The sequence below is a fragment of the Watersipora subatra genome, chromosome 7, assembly GCF_963576615.1.
Source record: "Watersipora subatra chromosome 7, tzWatSuba1.1, whole genome shotgun sequence".
NCBI classification, from domain to species: domain Eukaryota; kingdom Metazoa; phylum Bryozoa; class Gymnolaemata; order Cheilostomatida; family Watersiporidae; genus Watersipora; species Watersipora subatra.
This window is the reverse complement of record NC_088714.1, coordinates 32,892,638-32,911,633: the sequence shown is the minus strand read 5'-3', so window position 1 is coordinate 32,911,633 and position 18,996 is coordinate 32,892,638. Positions and strand designations below refer to the sequence as shown.

Below are 18,996 nucleotides of genomic sequence, written 5' to 3'. Positions count from 1 at the left end.
GGCTTGGGGCCGTGGCGTCACTCGGGGATGCGCGGGAGACCTTTTTCGTCCCGAGTACAGCGAGAGTCTCCAGGCGCGGCTTTCCGGATGAATGAGATTGCGAGTGCGAGGCGATTGGTTGCGAGGTGAGTGCAAAGCGATTGATTGCGAGGCGGGTGCGGGCCGATTGATTGCGAGGCGATTGATTGCGATGCGATTGATTATGAGGGGAGTGCAAGAGCGCGATTGTCAAGTGCGAAGCGGGTAAAGACTGGTCAGCCGAGGCGGGGGCTCAGCGGCAGAAGTGCGCAATCGTCAACTGCAAATATAGACAGGTATGAACAGATGCATGAATCTAGACACATGAATCTAGAATATTTACTAGATTTAACACGCATCTAGCTGTAAAGCACATTGCAGATTTCCATTGTTCTCCCCAACATTGACATGTATATGTGCATGTATACTCTGATCAGGACAACAATTTCAGTAGACTGCATATTTGGAGTTGTTTTACAGTATGAAAGACAACTCAATAAACCTTATGCTGCACGTGAATCTGTTCCTGTAGGCGGGTAATGCAGCTAGTTTGTATATAAAGATCAAAGCTTGTGTGTAATTCGCTTTGTTCAGCTATAGCTATTAGAATATTTGAATGAAGAATTCGTATTGCAGAAGATTTGATCTCGGAACCTCCCATTCGCCAGGCAAATACCTTACCAAGATTTGATGTACTCAAGATTTGGTGTACTCAAGATTTGATGTACTCAATAGGCGATTATGTCACTATGCGGGTGAAAATACGCATACACCTCTACGCAACGTCATTTTATGCTTGCTCTCACGGCTCTTATTGGTAATTACTCAAAGTACTAGCTTACTCAAATTAGCCATTGGTAATGTGCTGGACTAATGGCAAGGGGCAGGCAACTACATTACCCGTCACTGTTTATAAGCTGGTTTTAATACCCCGTGCAACGCCGAGCATTTCGCTAGTACAATCATATAACTGGCCAATTGTATCTGCAAGTATTTCAAGTGACCCGTGAACATGTTAAAATACACCCAATTTACATACGAAATTTATAATAGAAAACCGTATCACGCGTGAAGTATCACTGGCAATTATTGCCAGTATCACTGCAAATGTAGCAAAGTCCATTTTGTTGGAAGATACCCTTGTCTATGTGAATGAATTATTGGTCCAATGTAGACACCTGACTCGCAACTTGTTGCTAGTGTCAAGAAGACAGTTTTATCTCTGTATTCCCATTCAGTGACTTTAACATAAGTGTGCCTCTCCAAAGCCTCTTTTTCCAAAGCTAAACATATATTTCTCCTGTACTAGAGGCATTGAATTGAACCTTTTTGTAACGTAATTACGACCGTTTCCTATAGTTGTTTGATCATAAGTACAAAACAACCACTCAAATAGTGCATTGCCAAATAGCCATATTTCATATTCAATTCCAATTGAAAATTAATGATTCTAAAAAGTTACCAACCCAAGCAGTATGAAATTAGATTCAGCGTCTATACACCAGCAATCCAAAACCAAATGGCATTTATCAACACAATTATGTAATGCATATGGTTGACACAAAAATAAGAAGATTAGTGGAGTACTGATCAAGCAATAAATTTTACAGCCTAAAAATTCTGGAGTACTTTTTAACCTCATCACTGTTTCGATCAGTATTAGTAAAATTAAAAAAATCTGTGAAGAATTATTTTATCTATATATATATTTCTCAAACTGTGGCTGTCATTCTGGCTATAGCGCACACTGATTATTTTACCAATGCGGCCACGCGTTACGATGCCCCTGTTAAGAAATATTTTTCACAATGCTCAATTACTATATCTGGGGTCAAGGCCAATTCTTCTCAATTATATTAAAATATTTTGGGATCTAAGTATATGCAACACGATGCTTGGTCGTCTTTTTTTCGTAAGGGCAAAAATTTGTTCGGCCCACGAAATCAACAATAGTTTATCTCAAACTTGAAATTTGGCGATTAGTGTAGGGGAGGAGTAAGATACATGGGCCTCCAAAAGTGCTAATAATTTGTTATCTGAATATATTCTGCCAAAAGTGCCAAAAATACTTTTTATTTCATGTCGCCATGCGTTAAAGCGTTTGGTACAATACTATAAGGGCATTAACTACTGCACAAAAGCATTTGATGAAAAGTGAGTTTTAAAAGTGTGGCTCATGTATCCTTTTAAAGAGGACACATGAGCCGGTACGGAGGATACATAGTCCGCTGCCCTAGAATGAGTTTATAGTTATCTTATCCTATGCTACTTCTTTGACAGCATTTATAATCATATTCTTGGGTACCGCTTCTCTGTCTTTCTCTTTTTGTAAAATTGGGGCATGATTATCTGGAATAATGAAAAAATAGGATAGATGGGCCACCTTCCTAATCTTTCAGGTATATCTCTGCATTCATGTGGGATACTTGGACCACCTGGTTCACCTATCCTACCATGGCATGGTCCACGTATCCTCAGTCAAAACATTAGTAATTTGATAATTTTTGGGATTAAACAGTTTTAAATGTTTGTCAAAATGCATTGATTGGCTCATTTAATGTTCAACTTTGATATAAAATTAAAATTCATAGCATCTTTTTAATAATTACAAAGACCCAACCAGCGTTGACTTACTAGAAATAGTTAAAGTTTGCAAACATAAGGCACCTCACCTGCAGCTCTTTGTATGTTAAAAAATGTTAAAAATGACAACCGTGGGCTCTTTGTTGATTGGCTAAAAAGATTATGGCAGTGGAAAACATTCACAGATAACACAGCTCCTACAATAAGGGGTGACCTATATATCCACTGTGACCATCTATCCTACTCCTCCCCTACCGATTATATACGTTATTCAAAGATACACGTCACTGAACTCGCCATGGCGAGTTATTCGTATCCATTATATCCGGTATTCGTTATCATAAACACGATTCACCAATAAATGATAATACTTCTGTTAAAAGTTTGAAGTTTACTAAAATACATACTGAAATTTCCTTCAAGTATGTGTTTAGCAAATTAAATTCATATAAGTTAAATTCAGCGTTTAGGTTGCACGTCTGTCTCCAAGGTAAGAACTCTCCATGTAGTACATTATAATGTTATATCTTGCAGATCATAACCCCGAAATGCACTAAAGTCATTGTAGGTACTTATAGTTACTAAGGTTTCATGGTATTTCTGTTAATGATGATGATTTTTACTAAGAGGTGATTGCATTAGATAATGATTATGGGTTTTTGTACCACTCTATGTACGTCTACAGCCTACGATATTTTCGCATGCCAACTTTTGCATGCCAACACTGAAACGAACTGAAATCATATTATAATTGTATACCAAATAATTTTTGATTGCAATCGTTAGCCAAATAGACTATATTTAGCCATTACTCTCTAATGAGTTCACATTTACATTTAAAAACCTTCACATTTTTGTTTTTCCTATCTAATTTATTTCAACAAAACACTTCTTTCAAGAAATTTTAAACTTAGTTGTTTAAAAACCTTTACAGTTGTTTTAATATTTTTAATTTAGTTGTCCTGCACAAAACCTTTTCCTCCATGATATGAAGTTTGAAAGTTAGAACGGCAAATGTTATTATATGTTAAATACAAATCAATTTTCTGTCCAGACTTGTTTATTACCCAGGCAGCACAGCGAGTTACTTATAGTTTACTGCTGGAACCAAGCAGCAAAATATGATCTGATATGAATATGATCCAAGCTTTCACCACATGAGCAACGGTACAGCCAAGCTGGATTGGCAACCTGGCATTATGGAGTTGTGCGTCTACTACAACAGGTGTGACAATTTCCAACAAGTTCAAATTCATTGCATCAAGGTTTACATCAAATCAAGGGAGCCTTTTTTCGTTTTAAAGCCCATATTTTTTACCTCTTTGTTACCCTGAAGCTTTACATTTTGAGTTATTCAGCAAAGCCGTTTCTAGCAAAACAATATGGTCGTTGGATAGTGACAGCCATACCTGAAAATATGACGGTCAAACTCAAAAAGAACAAGCAAATAACCAGTTGAACATGTCAGGGTGTCAGTTGAACATGCAAGGCTTTAGTATCTCTTGCAAAAAAATACAAAGATCATAAGGCAGAGAAGGTTCTATAAATGATATACAAAAACTTTAAAAAATGAGACAACTACAGCGAGGGAGGAGCAACACAATGCTAACGCTACTGTTGCAGTACATAGAGACAATGGGATTAGAAAGGGAATAAACGTAATAATGTAGCCAATATGAAAGCTCGGTGAGCTGAAAAAGAAAATGCATGGTCTCAAATATATCTTCCATTAAAATCATATATAATTGTTATATTCTAGAGACTAAACGATATAAATAGACGCTGAGATCAACCAGCAAACAGCATAATCTAATAATAACATAATGCTGTCACAGTTTCAAGTGCGCAGATAACGGAGTACAGTAAATATAATTTGAAAGGTAACGGCAGTCCAATGCATTGTCACGATCAATGACAAACACGGCGTGAACTATGGTCGACACGGCGTACTTTTAAAATAGCGATAGGGTCGCCAACTTGTTAACTGTAGCCTTCTGTAGGATACTCGACAGGTACAAGAGGACAGAACTGCGTAGCGAGCACCATCTCTCTACTGTTATACTGACTCCTTGTTGTAGGTCGATGTGGCCCTGACACGTTCTTTATCGGGCTGAAGCACTACAAATGTAATAATGTATATAACTAATGCGATGAATACATAAACACAAACAACTACAGTATACATCAAAATGAAAGGAGAAATGTTTGAACAAAAAAGCCAAAAATACTAGTATGCTGTATAAATGTCACTAAGTGGCTTAAAAACAACACGCTGATGAGATCGCTTGTGCTAACAGCAGGCCTACGAAACCACAACACCAGCATATGAAAGCAATAACAAAAGGGGTCAAATCATTGGGATTCAATTGAATTAAGACTGGTGGGAAGGGTGAGAGGAAATGATTGCGAACTCCACTTGGAAAGGACCAGCTGCGTAACAGGTCCCTTGGGCTGATTCAATAACCGTAACTTCAAACAAGCGTTTAACCTATAACCGATGAACAGTAATAGGTCTGCAATTAGAGAAGGACATCAATGCTGCCAGAAGGAATATTGAGAAGCCGCATGGGCACTAAACCGGATAAAGCTTGTGAAACAACCAGTCATTTGTGACAGTAATGATTACACTCGTGGTCTGTCCGCCCAGCCCTAGTCAGTCATTATTATTGATGAGAAAGGAACTGGATGTGTAAACATTTGATACTACATTCTAGAATTAAATGTTTATGTTGCAAAGTAAGCCTTTTTATTTTCACAACATTTAAAACTAAAATGCGGTTTAAATATTCTGTTTACATACTCAAATAACGTATTCATTCGGATTGGGTTCTACTGATTTTTAATATATTCAAGTCTCAGCAGAATAGAACATGACCTTTCCAGGCCTCTTTTAGTTGAACAAATATGAGAATTTTCAACATCCAGACAACACTGGCATATGCAAATGTGGTGAAGAGAGCAGCACTATGCTAACTTATCTAAGAATATTGGAAATTATGCATGAATTAGTGTAAGCTGTATGACAGTTACTGAATCAACCAGACACCTTGACAGCTAAAGCTCTTCTGTGGTTTTCCTATATTGTACATTTACCTATCATTGTCCGTTTATGTTATATTGTATATTATATCGAATATTTACAAACAAATATCTTGATACATGCTCAACATTATAAACAATGCCGCCATATGTCATCCAGTTGGCCTGCTGGTGATCAGCCATAAATGGCAGCTGCCAGTGTTTTTATAGACAAAGGTTACTACCAGAAGGGATTTCTAGGAATGAGTTTTTGCAGTGAGTACCTAACGAGGTCACAATGGACAATTCCTATCAAGGTCACTTTACCGAATTTGTTTCCAAAAGCCACAATCTAATTCATTTCTATAGAATGTTGGCATGAACTTTGATAACAGTCACCAAACAGGATGTTCAAATTTAACCTAGATGGCTGATTGCCAGGTAATTACTGCCAGTGCTGCTGTGTAACAAGCCAGTTGAAGCGAGTCATGGTTATTTTAGCTGATAAGAAAGGAACCAAACTTCAAATGCCGTGTGTCCGCAGATACACGAGGTCTCCAACAAAAACCAACACATTTGCAATTTCACTAGATTTTGGAAGTTTCTAAAACCCAAACTGTACAAAATAGAAAGCTTCTTATTCATTGCATATAGGGAAGCATAGCATTACTTATTCATTGCATATATGGGAGCATAGCAATACTTATTCATTGCATATATGGGAGCATAACATTACTTATTCATTGCATATATGGGAGCATAGCATTACTTATTCATTGCATATATAGGTACATAGCATTACTTATTCATTGCATATATGGGAGCATAGCATTACTTATTCATTGCATATATGGGAGCATGGCATTATTTCGGTATCTTGAGTGTGTCAAATGGCAAAGGACCAAGTGTTGCCAGACATTAACTTGGGGACATTTGTTGTTGAAACTTGGATTTAGTTCCCCTGTCTGGTCCAACTTTTTAACGATACTGATCTCAACTGATCATTAAAATGAAACCGACAATAATTATACTAAGGTAAAATTTTAATAAAACTGGTTGTGCAGGCTAAACACTCAACGACGACTGGCTGGTACATCACACCTGTGCCATGATGTTAAAATATTTCCTTGAGAAGATACGGCCAAAGTAAACTACGACTTATATACATTTGATCAGTGAGATTACAGTGGCATTTTAAGTAATGCTTTGATTTCCTTTCCGCAAAATACATTTGGACCAATGCATTGAACCAGGTATTGGATCAATTTCATTGTCAAATTTTCAATAAAAACCTTATCAAGCACCGATTTAGGTAACAACTCACCATTATGCGTATGGCTCTTGGACGTCTCTTCATCGACATGGAGGCCGACTTTTCTACCTAGATATAAAATAGGCATATTGAGATTCATGAAATCAATTATACCCATTTAGACTGCCCAGAGCACTTTTGTCTAACAGATTTATTCCCAGCAACTGATATGATGTCAGCGTCCAATAAAGGGAGCAGCTGGAAAAAGCCAGGTGACTGCAGGCTATTACTATACTAACGATTAGCACATTTTTTATCAATATGTTATCGGAAAACTTGATTTCATCGCTGGGCGATGAAGGAAATTTGAATGCTCTTGAACAATGTACAAACAGGCTGTGATAGGAAAGGCTTCAAGACTAAAGGGACTCCTAGCTAATCAGGCAGCTTCTGTCTGAGTGGCTAGTGACGACTGACAAGTCAAGTGTGGGCCACAGATACGCGGACACATTTACACTGGAATTAGTCATTCGATTGTGAATACCTCCGGTCGAATTAGCAACAGCTACCAGAGCAGAGACTTAGGATAACAGAGAGAACTGGGAACTAATTCAATTATTGCGATATATCACGGCTGGTTAGACACCGGCCATTGGAGAGGCATTCATGTGTGGGCTGCATTGACAGCCTGGCCCATAGGAGCATAGCCAGAGGAGATGCCAGTGTTTACCTTGCGGAAAAGCTTTCTTTGTCTTTGCCTTGTCGAAAACAAAACACAAATGTCGACCAATGCCAGTAAAAGCTTAGCTTGAGTGAGCGATATATTGCGTACTCTCCCTACATACTTCTTCCCCGAGCAGAATCAATGTTTGCTTACACGCTGTGTATCGATCACCTTGTGTGAGAATAAATGATTCCGATCGATGAAAAGTCTACGCATTAACAATTTTTACTGGCCGAATTGACTGAACAAACATTAAGAATAAGACGTTTTTGTAGCCGCAAACTAACCTCGTGCTGCATTTTCTCCAAGTCCAAAAATGGACGATTATCACCGGACTCAGGGCAGACTCTCTTTCGTGGAATATCACAACTTGCCGGCTCCTCGGGCTCTATAAAGGAAAAATCAAATTAACAAAGTAAAAGCTTAACAACATCGACTGAAAGACATTTCAAGCTACAAGCACGAAAAACTACCTGAATAGTCTGAGATTGAGAAGTTGTCTCCACTTGAAAAACAGTCGTCTACACTGGGAGACAATAGATTGGCAACTTCGAGATCAGCTGATAGAGTTGTCGTCCTTTTTCTCTTGCTCGAGAGTCGAGGAGACTGAACAGGTAGTGGGTTATAATCCGAGCTACTGTCACCATTTATTGAGATGAGTTCATCGTCGCTTTCGTTGAAGTCATCGCTCGTTACTGAGTAGAGCGAAGAAGCATCAAATGTCCTTGATCGAGCTTTATTACGAGACACTTGTGATAATGTCATGGTGAGAAGAGTGCTACCGCTGGCCACGAGGGAACTGCCCTCACAGCAGGAGTACTGGCCTGGAGTTGTGTCATCATGTTGAGCAACATCGTCATTGTTACGGTCAGTTTTAGTAATAGAGGTAGTTTGAGCCGGTGAGTTTGAATTTGAGCCATTTGTGTTAAGTTTGTTTAGCGTTTGTTTCCCTCGAGGTCGTAAGCCCCGAGTTAATTCCCGTTTTTCCCTTTCATCCACGACAGAATCTATACATCGATGATCAGTGACTGGACCTGAATGGTATGAATATGAATACAAATTAGAGAAATAGACAGTGTTTCAATCTCTAACATAAATAACGGAAACCAAATGAATACAGTGGTGGCAATCAGGAGAAAGCCAGGAGAGAGAAAGTAAATAGTTACATGTACGCAACTAACACGTAAAAATGAGATCATTGGTAGGATATCCAGTCACTGTAATGATAGTGCCAACAACCTTGAATAGACTAATATTGCAGGTGGGAAGCAAAGGCGTACGTACCCCCATGAAACACAACTAGTAACAGGCTATTATTGCTCAACACATTCTTGGTAAACATAAACAATGATAAATATCCATTGTGGCCGCTTGCAGCAGGTCTTGAGGCGAGATATTTAAAGGAAAGGTAAAACCATAACCATCCGGTGATACTAAGGCATGTCATGCCCACTGAAATATCTTGTACCTAGATATTAGCTAGCGCTTGCATCACTGCCACAGCCTGTTGGACTCGAGCCAACACTATAGACATTACCATCACGCTTGCCATCCTTTTAGCCACACCAAAACATCTCCTATGCCCCACAGCTCAGCCTTCAGGGAAGGACACTAGAGGTATGGATACCCTCAAACGCACTACGACTGGGAAAGTAAACAAACTGATTGAAACGATAATAAAATAATTTGGATAAATGTCAATCTAAAATCTCAAAGTTGCCAATTACTCCAGCCTCTTGGAACTGAGCCGGTTCACCATGAGCAATCATCCCACGACAGCAAGAAACAGATACATATTTTTAATGTAACTATGGATAGCATACTACAAGGGATGGTGTTTGGTGTTATGGTAACCATGGAGAACACTCAACCTTCAGACAAAGCTGACTTATGACATGTCAAACTGGATTTGTAGGATCATGAAGGGCCTGGGAGAGAACTAGGTGAGGCAAATGAATATGGCGCAATCGTCTGATGGCTGCCTGCACCTACCGACCGACCACAGACTAATGCGCTCATCAATGCCAGATCGCCGGCAGCAAAGTTCGCCTGTTGGGCACCACTCGCGGTAAACCAGTTACACGATGCTGCTGACTCACTTATACTAAATGCTGAAAAGCATATTTTCGCGAAGAAACACGGGAAGTAATTCACGTTGCAAATGCTCGATATAACGCAGGGCTAGCATTTGCCACTGGCATACATCTTGCGCGCGATAGCATTATATTGGCTAGAGGCCAGCGAATAGCCCATAAGAGCCTTGTTGAACCATTGCCCGCAAAGCTCAGCCAAGACAAGGCTTGGCAGAGCGCCAACACAATAGTACGCGTTGCCAATGCGTAATCAAGGATTATAACGAGAGGCATGCGCTAGTGCAAATAAAGGGCGCTGTGAATAAATGAGACGAGTAGAGCGATTATTTCGCTATGGATATAAAGCTAAGTGTCAACCAATGTATAAACTTACGCTATTATATAACAGTGGAAGTGCTCCACGGTATTGAGAACATAAATGTCTATTGTTGCATTATAAGCCCTATCGGCTGAAACAGGAGATAAATGGTAGGTATACCAAAGCTTCTCATTTAAACATTATGAAGTAATCTTCGTTAATTTTAATTCTAAACGCTTTAGGGAAAACCATAAAATTTTACGCATTCAGTGCTAAATTGGATTGCAAACCGCAAAGCCGTTATTTTGGTTTGTGGTCTATAACATTATGGTGTTGAAGAGGGTACCTACCTAGCAAACAAATAACTATTTGCCTCAAGTATCCACTCTACAGTGCTCAACGAGGAGCACGCACCTATCAGCAATTGAAAGCCGATTACAAAAAAGAATCCCTTACAAGCTAAACTCTATCAACAATTATAAAATACATCTAAAGCGAGATTGTGACCAAAACGCAAACACTCCACTATCGACACTGAAAATGCAGAACAAACGAACACTAGCTACTCGAAGAGAATAACAAACAGTATGTGACCTCTATGATGAAATGAACCGCTCCACCCGGCCACTATGAGATGTTGATAATCACCCTAGACCAAGTCCGTGAAGGTGTACATAATTATTGTTGCCACGAAGCCGGCTTATCAGTGAGCTAGATTAGGGCAGCCTGGGTGCCAGACAATAAACCTTCTGGAGAAAGAGTCACTTGTCCCTAGTCATGCAGTGGTTGCCAACCTCAAGCTATTCCTGCACCCCTGAAAAAAATTCGCTCTAACCTTGCATACCTAAAAATAAAATATACCATAACTCGCACCCCGTAACATAAATATCAATGTGTAAACTACGAAATGTCGATGCGACATATATGGTATATTTTGGTAACGTATATAATCAGTACAAAAAATCGCCAAATTTTAAGTTCGAGATAAACTCTTAGCTTTAACAAAAAAAGATGAAGAAGCATCGTGTTGCATGTACTCATGTTCCAAAATATTTCAATGTAATTGTCAGCGCGAAAAGAATTGGCCTTGACCCCAGATATAGTAATTGAACCTTACGAAAAATAATTCTTAACAGGGGTGTCGTGATGCATGGCCGCCTCGGTAAAATAATCAGCCTGCGCTATATTCGATTATATATCTAAGAAATTTCATATAGCGCTATATGAAATTTCTTAGAAGTTGCAGCCCTGCTTCTCGTACCCTGTGGGATGATGTCTCGCACCCCTGGTTGGGAACCACTGCCCTAGTGGGTCACTCTGCGAGAAAAGTGGTTGGTTTGCGTTGGTTGTTGCTTTTCTGTCGAAAAGGCAGCGTTGTTAATTTTTGTAATAAAAATCCACAATACTGCAGTAATAAAAATGACCACATGTCATTTTTATTCATAGTAACAATCAAAAGACAGATTTTTCAAGTAAGAATAAATATGGACATTACTTAATAATGACAGAAAACTAAGGTATGCAGGCCAGCATTCACTGACATTCACAATACTATGCCTGCAATTTGAGAGAAAACAGCAGTACAAACACTGAACTGAATATAAAAACCACCTTCCCTACCATATCAAATGGCAGCAAACAGCACCTGTGGCGCCTTCATGTCTGTCAATGTTGGCTAGCCAGATACCTGGCTAAGAATAACTCGGGTACAAAGGTGATGGCAACAGTCCCCATAAAAATGTCAAAGCACTGGCAAATAAAAGCGATAATGATTGGAGTGATGATGCCAAATCGAATTACTACATAATGCATTGCCTTTGAAGACTCAGCCAACGATGTTCTGCCAAATTTGAAAATAGCCATAAACCAACAAGTCAGAGAAAGCAAGCTGTTGCGGAACAGCAGCCAAAACCCACAAGTGGTTATGACTAACGCCTAGGACTAGTGTCTAGCAGGGTCAATGACCAGCCATTTCTCAAACACCTTCACCACTGTTACATTGATGAGGACTTGGCAAGGCATCATGGGTGCGTGACAAAGCTGTGACCGCAGATGAGAACGAGATAAAACCGACTGAGCCTGCTCAGAAGCCTCCTTATCACAAGGAGTATGAGGCAACTGACTTAGGATTCCAGTGACTAGTTGGGATGGATTCAAAGGTGCGCGTTCACTTGTGGCTTAGCTCTCCAATGCTACCAGACTGACGTCATTGTCTATCGGTGCCAGTTAGTGCGCAATAGATACAAGACAGTGCGATGCTAGCATATGTGACTGACTATATATTTGGCATTCCAGGTTATCAGAACATAATCTTTCGGCTGAGACCAAGCGTCAAGGGATCTGATACTCGCTGACATTGAAAATATAATCATCAGCTTAACAAACGATCAAAATGGTAAATCATCCATAATTGGGCATTTTCGTTTGCGCGTTCACAATTGTAGGAGAATCAGGGCACTTTTGGATCCCAATGATCGCCATGTATACATTATTTAGGATATTATTACGATATTAGTCATTTAATGCAGAAGTAATCGATACTTACAATTAGATAATTATTTAAGTCCTTATCAAAATTCTCTTGAAAATGTAATATTTAAAAAAACTTGTTATGGTAGCAATAAAATATGTAGCAGAGTTTATGAATGTTTGGAGATAAACTGAAACTGCATATGATGAAATTGACAACAAGAAGAGGGGAAAATCGGATTACACATTGTTCCTGTTTGAAACCAAAAAGCTAGTAGCTACGGCAGCACTAACACATCCACGCCCATCTGGGATTTCCTGTCAGCTGACATTATTCAAGCGATGACAGTTACTCGCTTATTTTTTTTGCGGTTATTAAAATATCCTAAATAAATAAATTATTTTTTGAGTTTCGCAAGCGACGCAACATATAAATGGTGTCGTTGACAATTTATTTCGCGATGGTTTTGGGGTAAGCGTAACAAATCTGAAAGTGGCCTCAGTCGCATTCGATTGGCTCCGAGATACTTGTTAATCACCGAAAATCCTGAACATTACTAATATTGGTGTAAGTCGGCACGATATAAGAAACAAACTATTGCTCATGCTGAGGCTCATTGCGTATTGCTCACTCTACTCATCGCAGAACTAGTGCTTGCATATATCAAATCTCATGAACCAGATTGGCAGCGAAGCACTAGTACGAATCATAGGCAACGAACATCTCGAGAGTTAGACTGGTCTCTGTCCCAACCCAACAAGAGATATTGGGAGATCTATGAGCCATCTACTGAACAATCATTAGACTATTGGTTCTGATTAGTACTCATATATTTTTGGGCTATGATTAAACCTGACACAAGCTATTTGTTCTAATTTTAATAGTTAGAATGAAAGAGAAGATAACTCTTAACTTTATGATCGTTTACTATATCACGAGTTTATGCGAATACTTTTTCAAACGCACATCGTAATAATCTTCCAGTTTGAGTGCTAAAGGAGCGTTCTACTAATAGTTTACAGCTTATTTAATGTCTATGACATACTTTCCATGAAAATTGACTATAAATCTTACAAACTTAAGAATAATGCTTCACAATGAATTTATGCCTATTTTTAAGATGAACTGTGTTAACAGACTATATGAACACTCTAACAAGCCTTGTTAGACCCACCGACTGACATATCCAAACAGGCCTTGATGTTAGTAACACAACTCTATGTAGAGTTGCTGCTTAGCGCCAAATAACTGGTCTCTCATTACATTAACACAAAAATGGATGCAAGACAAATGGTGTAAGAATAGAAAGCATTGCTCGCATTAGCGATTGCATTCATGCCACCTTCTACCCAAAGAACAAATGACTCAAGCTTATACACAGCCTGTTTGCATCAGGGTCTAGCCTATACCCTCACAGGCCTTCTGATCCCTTCCAAAAGGACAGGATACAGTCATGATGATTATATATATTATTCTTGAAATACGCGACTCAATCGATCATTCTGTCACACAGATTAATAGCTTCCAGTTCGAGGCTAGAGATGAACCCGATAATATATGTATACAAGGTGATCCCAAACAGCAATGCCACAATGCCTGCTTGAAAAACGGCAAAATGTAAGACAAGCATTGAAGAAATGAAAGACATCAAGCATTGAAGGAATGGATGACATCAAGTATTGAAGGTTCGGAAGGCATCAAGTATTGAAGGAATGGAAGACATCAGATATTGAAGGAATGGAAGACATCAAATATTGAAGGAATGGAAGACATCAGATATTGAAGGAATGGAAGACATCAAGCATTAAAAAGAATAGCGAAGAACCTGCTGCAATTATGAATACAATAAGAAAATGATGACACTCTATAAAACTAGAAGACCAAGTGGCAGTTTCAAGCTCAACATCTCCTGTCGCGTCCCTTGAAAAAGAAACTATGCCGTGTAAATGGCTCGACAATACATGACTTGTTCATTTATGGCGTGACAGAAAGCTAGCCAATAGAACGTCTGATGGAACGAGCAATGGTAATAAGTAATTGATGCACGCTATAATTTTTTCTATTGGAAAATAACTCTTTTGCGAGATAAAAATCACTGAAAAGTAATGGAAACCTTTCATTGGCCAGTTCATGGCAACTATGACTATCACCGCTGCGCCTCATGATTACTGTTTACACATGACACCTTCCTAACCGACCATTTGAGATAACGAAATTGCGTAGTGCAAAGTCCTTAATGGTATGTATGAGGGTAGAAAAGTATGTATGACAAGAAAAATTGCTGCTGCAAAGCGTGTGCAAGCAAGAAACAGTATGTTTGCCAAGGCCAGCAGGCTCATTATAGGATAAGCGAATATTACAGCAGCACACGGGCGTTAGCAATGAAAAAATAAAGCAATGCAGGATAATAACCACAACTGGCTGCAAGCGGTCACGCCGAGGGTATTAAATACAACACGATGCACCAGGAAAAAGTAAGTACATACCGGGCACGGCAGCGCTGCACATGTGCTCAGATTTGACGCGATGAAGTTTACAGCCCTTTGCTAGGCTGCTCTCATTAGGCACCATCTCTTTGCTTTGATTTGCACTATACTTTGACTGACTCCTCGAAGGCCGTGTGTGCAGCGGCTTCGTTGAGATGTTTAGATTGGAGAAGGTAGAAAGCTCTGGCTCCGAGTCGTTACCGCTGTCTTTCTCCGCCAACCATTTGCCAATCGCCTTGTTTGGTGCTCCGCTCATCTGAAGTTAAATAGACACTATCAGGTTTTAACGCAGATGGAACTTTATTTGATAAATAATATATAGATATTGACAATAGGTCAATGAGCTGCATCAACAGTTTTATCAATTTTTAATATAGAAAGTCGTCGCTTTCTAAAAATAGGCCTACTCTACTACCGATAGACGGAGACCAGGATTCATATACCGCATGTTGCTCTCAGAGTACGCTGACACAGAATCTAACCATTTAAATTCTAGTTGGAGTTAAAATCAAATCGTGAGATAAGCTTTAAAAATGAGGGCCAGTGATATGTTTCTTGTAAATCAACGCTTAAGGGTACGTATGTGAACCCTGTTACAAGGCTAACAATAAGATATTATTTGTTAGAGACCGAGGCTAGAACGTCAAATAGACAAAACTGATGAGCAAACTTTATAAGTAAAAAAGAAAACTACTCAATATACCGCCACAAAGAAAAAGCTGATAGCCATTGACCTAGCTAGTCAAGCGGCGGAGAAAATGGAGCAGAATCCAGTTATTATTTCAATTAGCCTGAATTACTCAAGCATAGGATGGGTGATCCCATATTTTTTAAGGGTTTTTTAGTTTTTTGTCGATAATGCATGACCTTATTTTTCTTACCAGTTTCAAAATAACGAAAGCTAATCTTTTTAACATTAATTAGCCTCTTATCGTAGTGATTGAGAAATTTATATGCCTTGTGTCACAGTTGGCAATCAATTTTGGTATTATTCTCTGGTATTCAGCTTACCAGGCTCTTGCTAGACATTAGCTGCTAATGCAGGACTTGAGGATATTCTGCTGTTCTTGATAGCAACATACGAAACCTTGGGTGGACTCTACCCTGAGACCTTGCGTAGAACTCTACCCTGAGACCTCAGGTAGACCCTACCCTGAGACCTCAGGTAGAACCTTATCTTGAGACCTTGCGTAGGACTCTACCCTGAGACCTCAGGTAGACCCTACCCTGAGACCTCAAGTAGGACCCTATCTTGGGACCTTGCGTAGGACTCTATCCTGAGACCTCAGGTAGACCCTACCCTGAGACCTCAGGTAGGACCCTATCTTGGGACCTTGCGTAGGACTCTACCCTGAGACTTTGGGTAAAACCCTAACCTGAGACTGTTGTTTACTCACTGGCAGCTCTAATCTTAAATAAATATAAAATCAAAGTAATTTAAAATATGCCAACTTACCTCAGTTGTTGTCAGCAGGGCACAACTGCCTGGTATGAAGTCCAACTCAACGTGCTGTTCAAACAAATTCTTTGATTTTACTCTATGAATCTGACTATAGAATCTCATACCGCCTACAGAGGAATTACGACAACATTATTTACAATGATGGTGAAATCGATCGTATCAACACTGAACCATTCAAGATAGTTAACACTGTGGGTAAAACAAAGTCTTTCATTAGCGGTCTTTTGTTTGCGGTTGTATATATGCAAATTGATTTCAATCGCTCTGCAATAGATGAAGGCTGAGGAAAAATAGTTCCTTGGAACTTTATCAAATTTTCTAGTGACTCAGCTCACACACTACAAGCGATGAACGAATAGGTGCCGTGTGCGTGTGCTCGATGCCAATTTAAGTAGAATCATTGACTTTGATTGCCCTTGCTAAAATAGATTTACATATCAAATTAAACAATTGCCCAATGACACTCAAGCCTTCACAAGGTCCTCACAACATTGCCTCTAGCTAAACATACAGGCCTGGCGTATGCTTGTTCCACAGGTGCCACCAGGTGCCACGGCAACTCAGCTCCTATTTACAGCAAGCATATGCACTCACATAGCAAATCGTTATACTTGCTCGTACTATGCAAGATGAAAAATGTCTAGTAATCATGGTGAAGACTCAAATTGCCTAAATGTGACCGCTTAATGAAAGCCATAGACACGCCAGCTTACCCGGAGTTAGAATAAGTTTCTGTCAGTACAAACCCAAAAGTAATTATGCTATTATGATAAATGATATATAGGCCTATGCATCTGTTTGATATCATACCTACCTAGGCACCATAATTATTATCATACTCATATTTTATCCTTGCCCGTAAACAATCGGTATATATAAAAATAGAAGCTAAATCCTAGTAGATTTAAGCCTGTTACAATCTTATCAGCCTATAACACTAAATTTTATATATTGAAGTACCAGAAGCCATTTCAGTAACTAGGTCGAATAGAGTTACTGTAGATACTGCTTGTAGGCAGTAATAGGACTTATCAGGCCTATACTTCGGTGGTGTAACAATGGAATTTCCATTAAGTCATCAAGTTTTTGGTGACTATTTGAAAACTAGCATGAGAGTAGTCAAGCGCTAGTTATTACTTTGACACAAAGAATATCAGTATGAGCAGCCATCATAATGCTGAACCTACTAACTACTCAATCTGTACAGACTTATTTTGGCAGGATTCAGTTGAGTGACTGTATTTAAAACTCATATATAATATTGGCCATTAAAATTTTTGTTCAGCAACAATCAATCCTTTTCTAACATAAATAATTTAAATAATGACAATAATAATGATTTGCATGTAGAAGGTAAAACAAAATTAAGCCTTCGTGAACTGTGCCAAAACAGAAGAAAAGTTTACCATACCACTTTTAATGGTTGATAATGTATTTTATTCTTAAAAGCCTTTCTATCGTTTTCAGTTTTAAGGGAGTTGGCCATGTAAATTAAATTAAAATCCATTCAACACTGAATTAAAATGGTTGATTAATTAAATCTTTAGACCAAGTCTTGTAACATCTTAATCTTGAAAAAAATGTAGCAGCTGTTGACTTCTTTACATGGCTCACTTCCTCTTCTAGTTTGTGCTGTTATTTTCACAGCGAAACCAAAAGTGTATAAAAATGCGGATTGGTGAGATAGCTCGATCCTCGCATAAACAAAAATGCTGTGATATGATTATTAAAAAAACTAGGATCACTGTTTTCTTTTTCTTTAACATAAAGGTTTAGCACATAAAATTTTCACTTCCAAAAACTGTTTTCTATTCCAATGTACAATAATGCCATTTTCGCGCATGTAGCTTAGACATTTTTTTATATGTAGATGTAAAACGGAATCAGTGTAACAACATATTTGTATAATTAAACTTGTCTTCGATCTAAACCAACACCCTGAAGTGTATGGGTGAATGATTCCAACGACCAGTTTGAGTTGAAGCGAAACCTATTATTAATCATGCCTTTCACTCTTAGATACTATTAACACAATGCTAGGTGAACATCAATATTACAACTAGCGATTACAGATTTCTCTTACCACTTCAAGGCTTCAAAAGCTGTTAGTAAAAATTCAGGAACATAGTTTAATCGGTATTCTCTGAAGCAGTTGTTAATCTCCAAGCTACACCTAGTTTACAGGCATACCAAACGAATAGTCATGTCCACACACTATGAATAATGCGCCGTGCGGTGTTGTAGTAGAACCGATTTGGCTCGAGGCCAATAAAGTACGTGAAAGTAGCATCTCTAGACAGAATTATTAATATTTGCAATAAACTCCGTTTTTAATGATATAATTATATTAATATATTTACAGTTAATAACAAACAAACATAACTTTACTGTCAATGTTTAATAGCAAATATTAGAAAATAATGACGTAAGACTTGTATAGTTACTACCCCTTGCACACTAAAAGCCGGTTGAAAAACACTTTTCATAAAACATAAAGCGATAAATTTTCAGAAACATAATATAACAGGTTACATTTTCGTATTCAACGCAATTTTGACTTCAAATACTCTAGAATTTAGTTAAACTTGCCAT

General features: G+C 38.6%; 1 protein-coding gene across 1 annotated transcript; it reads right to left on the bottom strand.

Annotated features, from left to right (window-relative positions):
- Positions 1–4,073: 4,073 nt before the first annotated feature.
- LOC137401241 (uncharacterized) lies at positions 4,074–18,616 on the bottom strand. The gene is made up of 7 exons (XM_068087653.1): positions 18,488–18,616; positions 16,399–16,511; positions 14,943–15,198; positions 8,069–8,629; positions 7,883–7,983; positions 6,944–7,000; positions 4,074–4,719 (listed from the first exon to the last, which is right to left on the bottom strand). Exons 2-7 carry the CDS (start codon positions 16,504–16,506, stop codon positions 4,582–4,584), a joined length of 1,221 nt encoding a protein of 406 aa, XP_067943754.1. The 5' UTR covers positions 16,507–16,511; positions 18,488–18,616; the 3' UTR covers positions 4,074–4,581.
- Positions 18,617–18,996: the final 380 nt, after the last annotated feature.

Coding starts and splice junctions, on each gene's coding strand:
- LOC137401241 (XM_068087653.1), bottom strand. CDS start 16,506: ATGAGATTCTATAGTCAGATTCATAGAGTAAAATCAAAGAATTTGTTT. Junction 8,630..14,942: donor GTGCAGCGCTGCCGTGCCCG/GTATGTACTTAC, acceptor CATACCATTCAG/GTCCAGTCACTGATCATCGA. Junction 4,720..6,943: donor CAAGAGCCATACGCATAATG/GTGAGTTGTTAC, acceptor TTACATTTGTAG/TGCTTCAGCCCGATAAAGAA.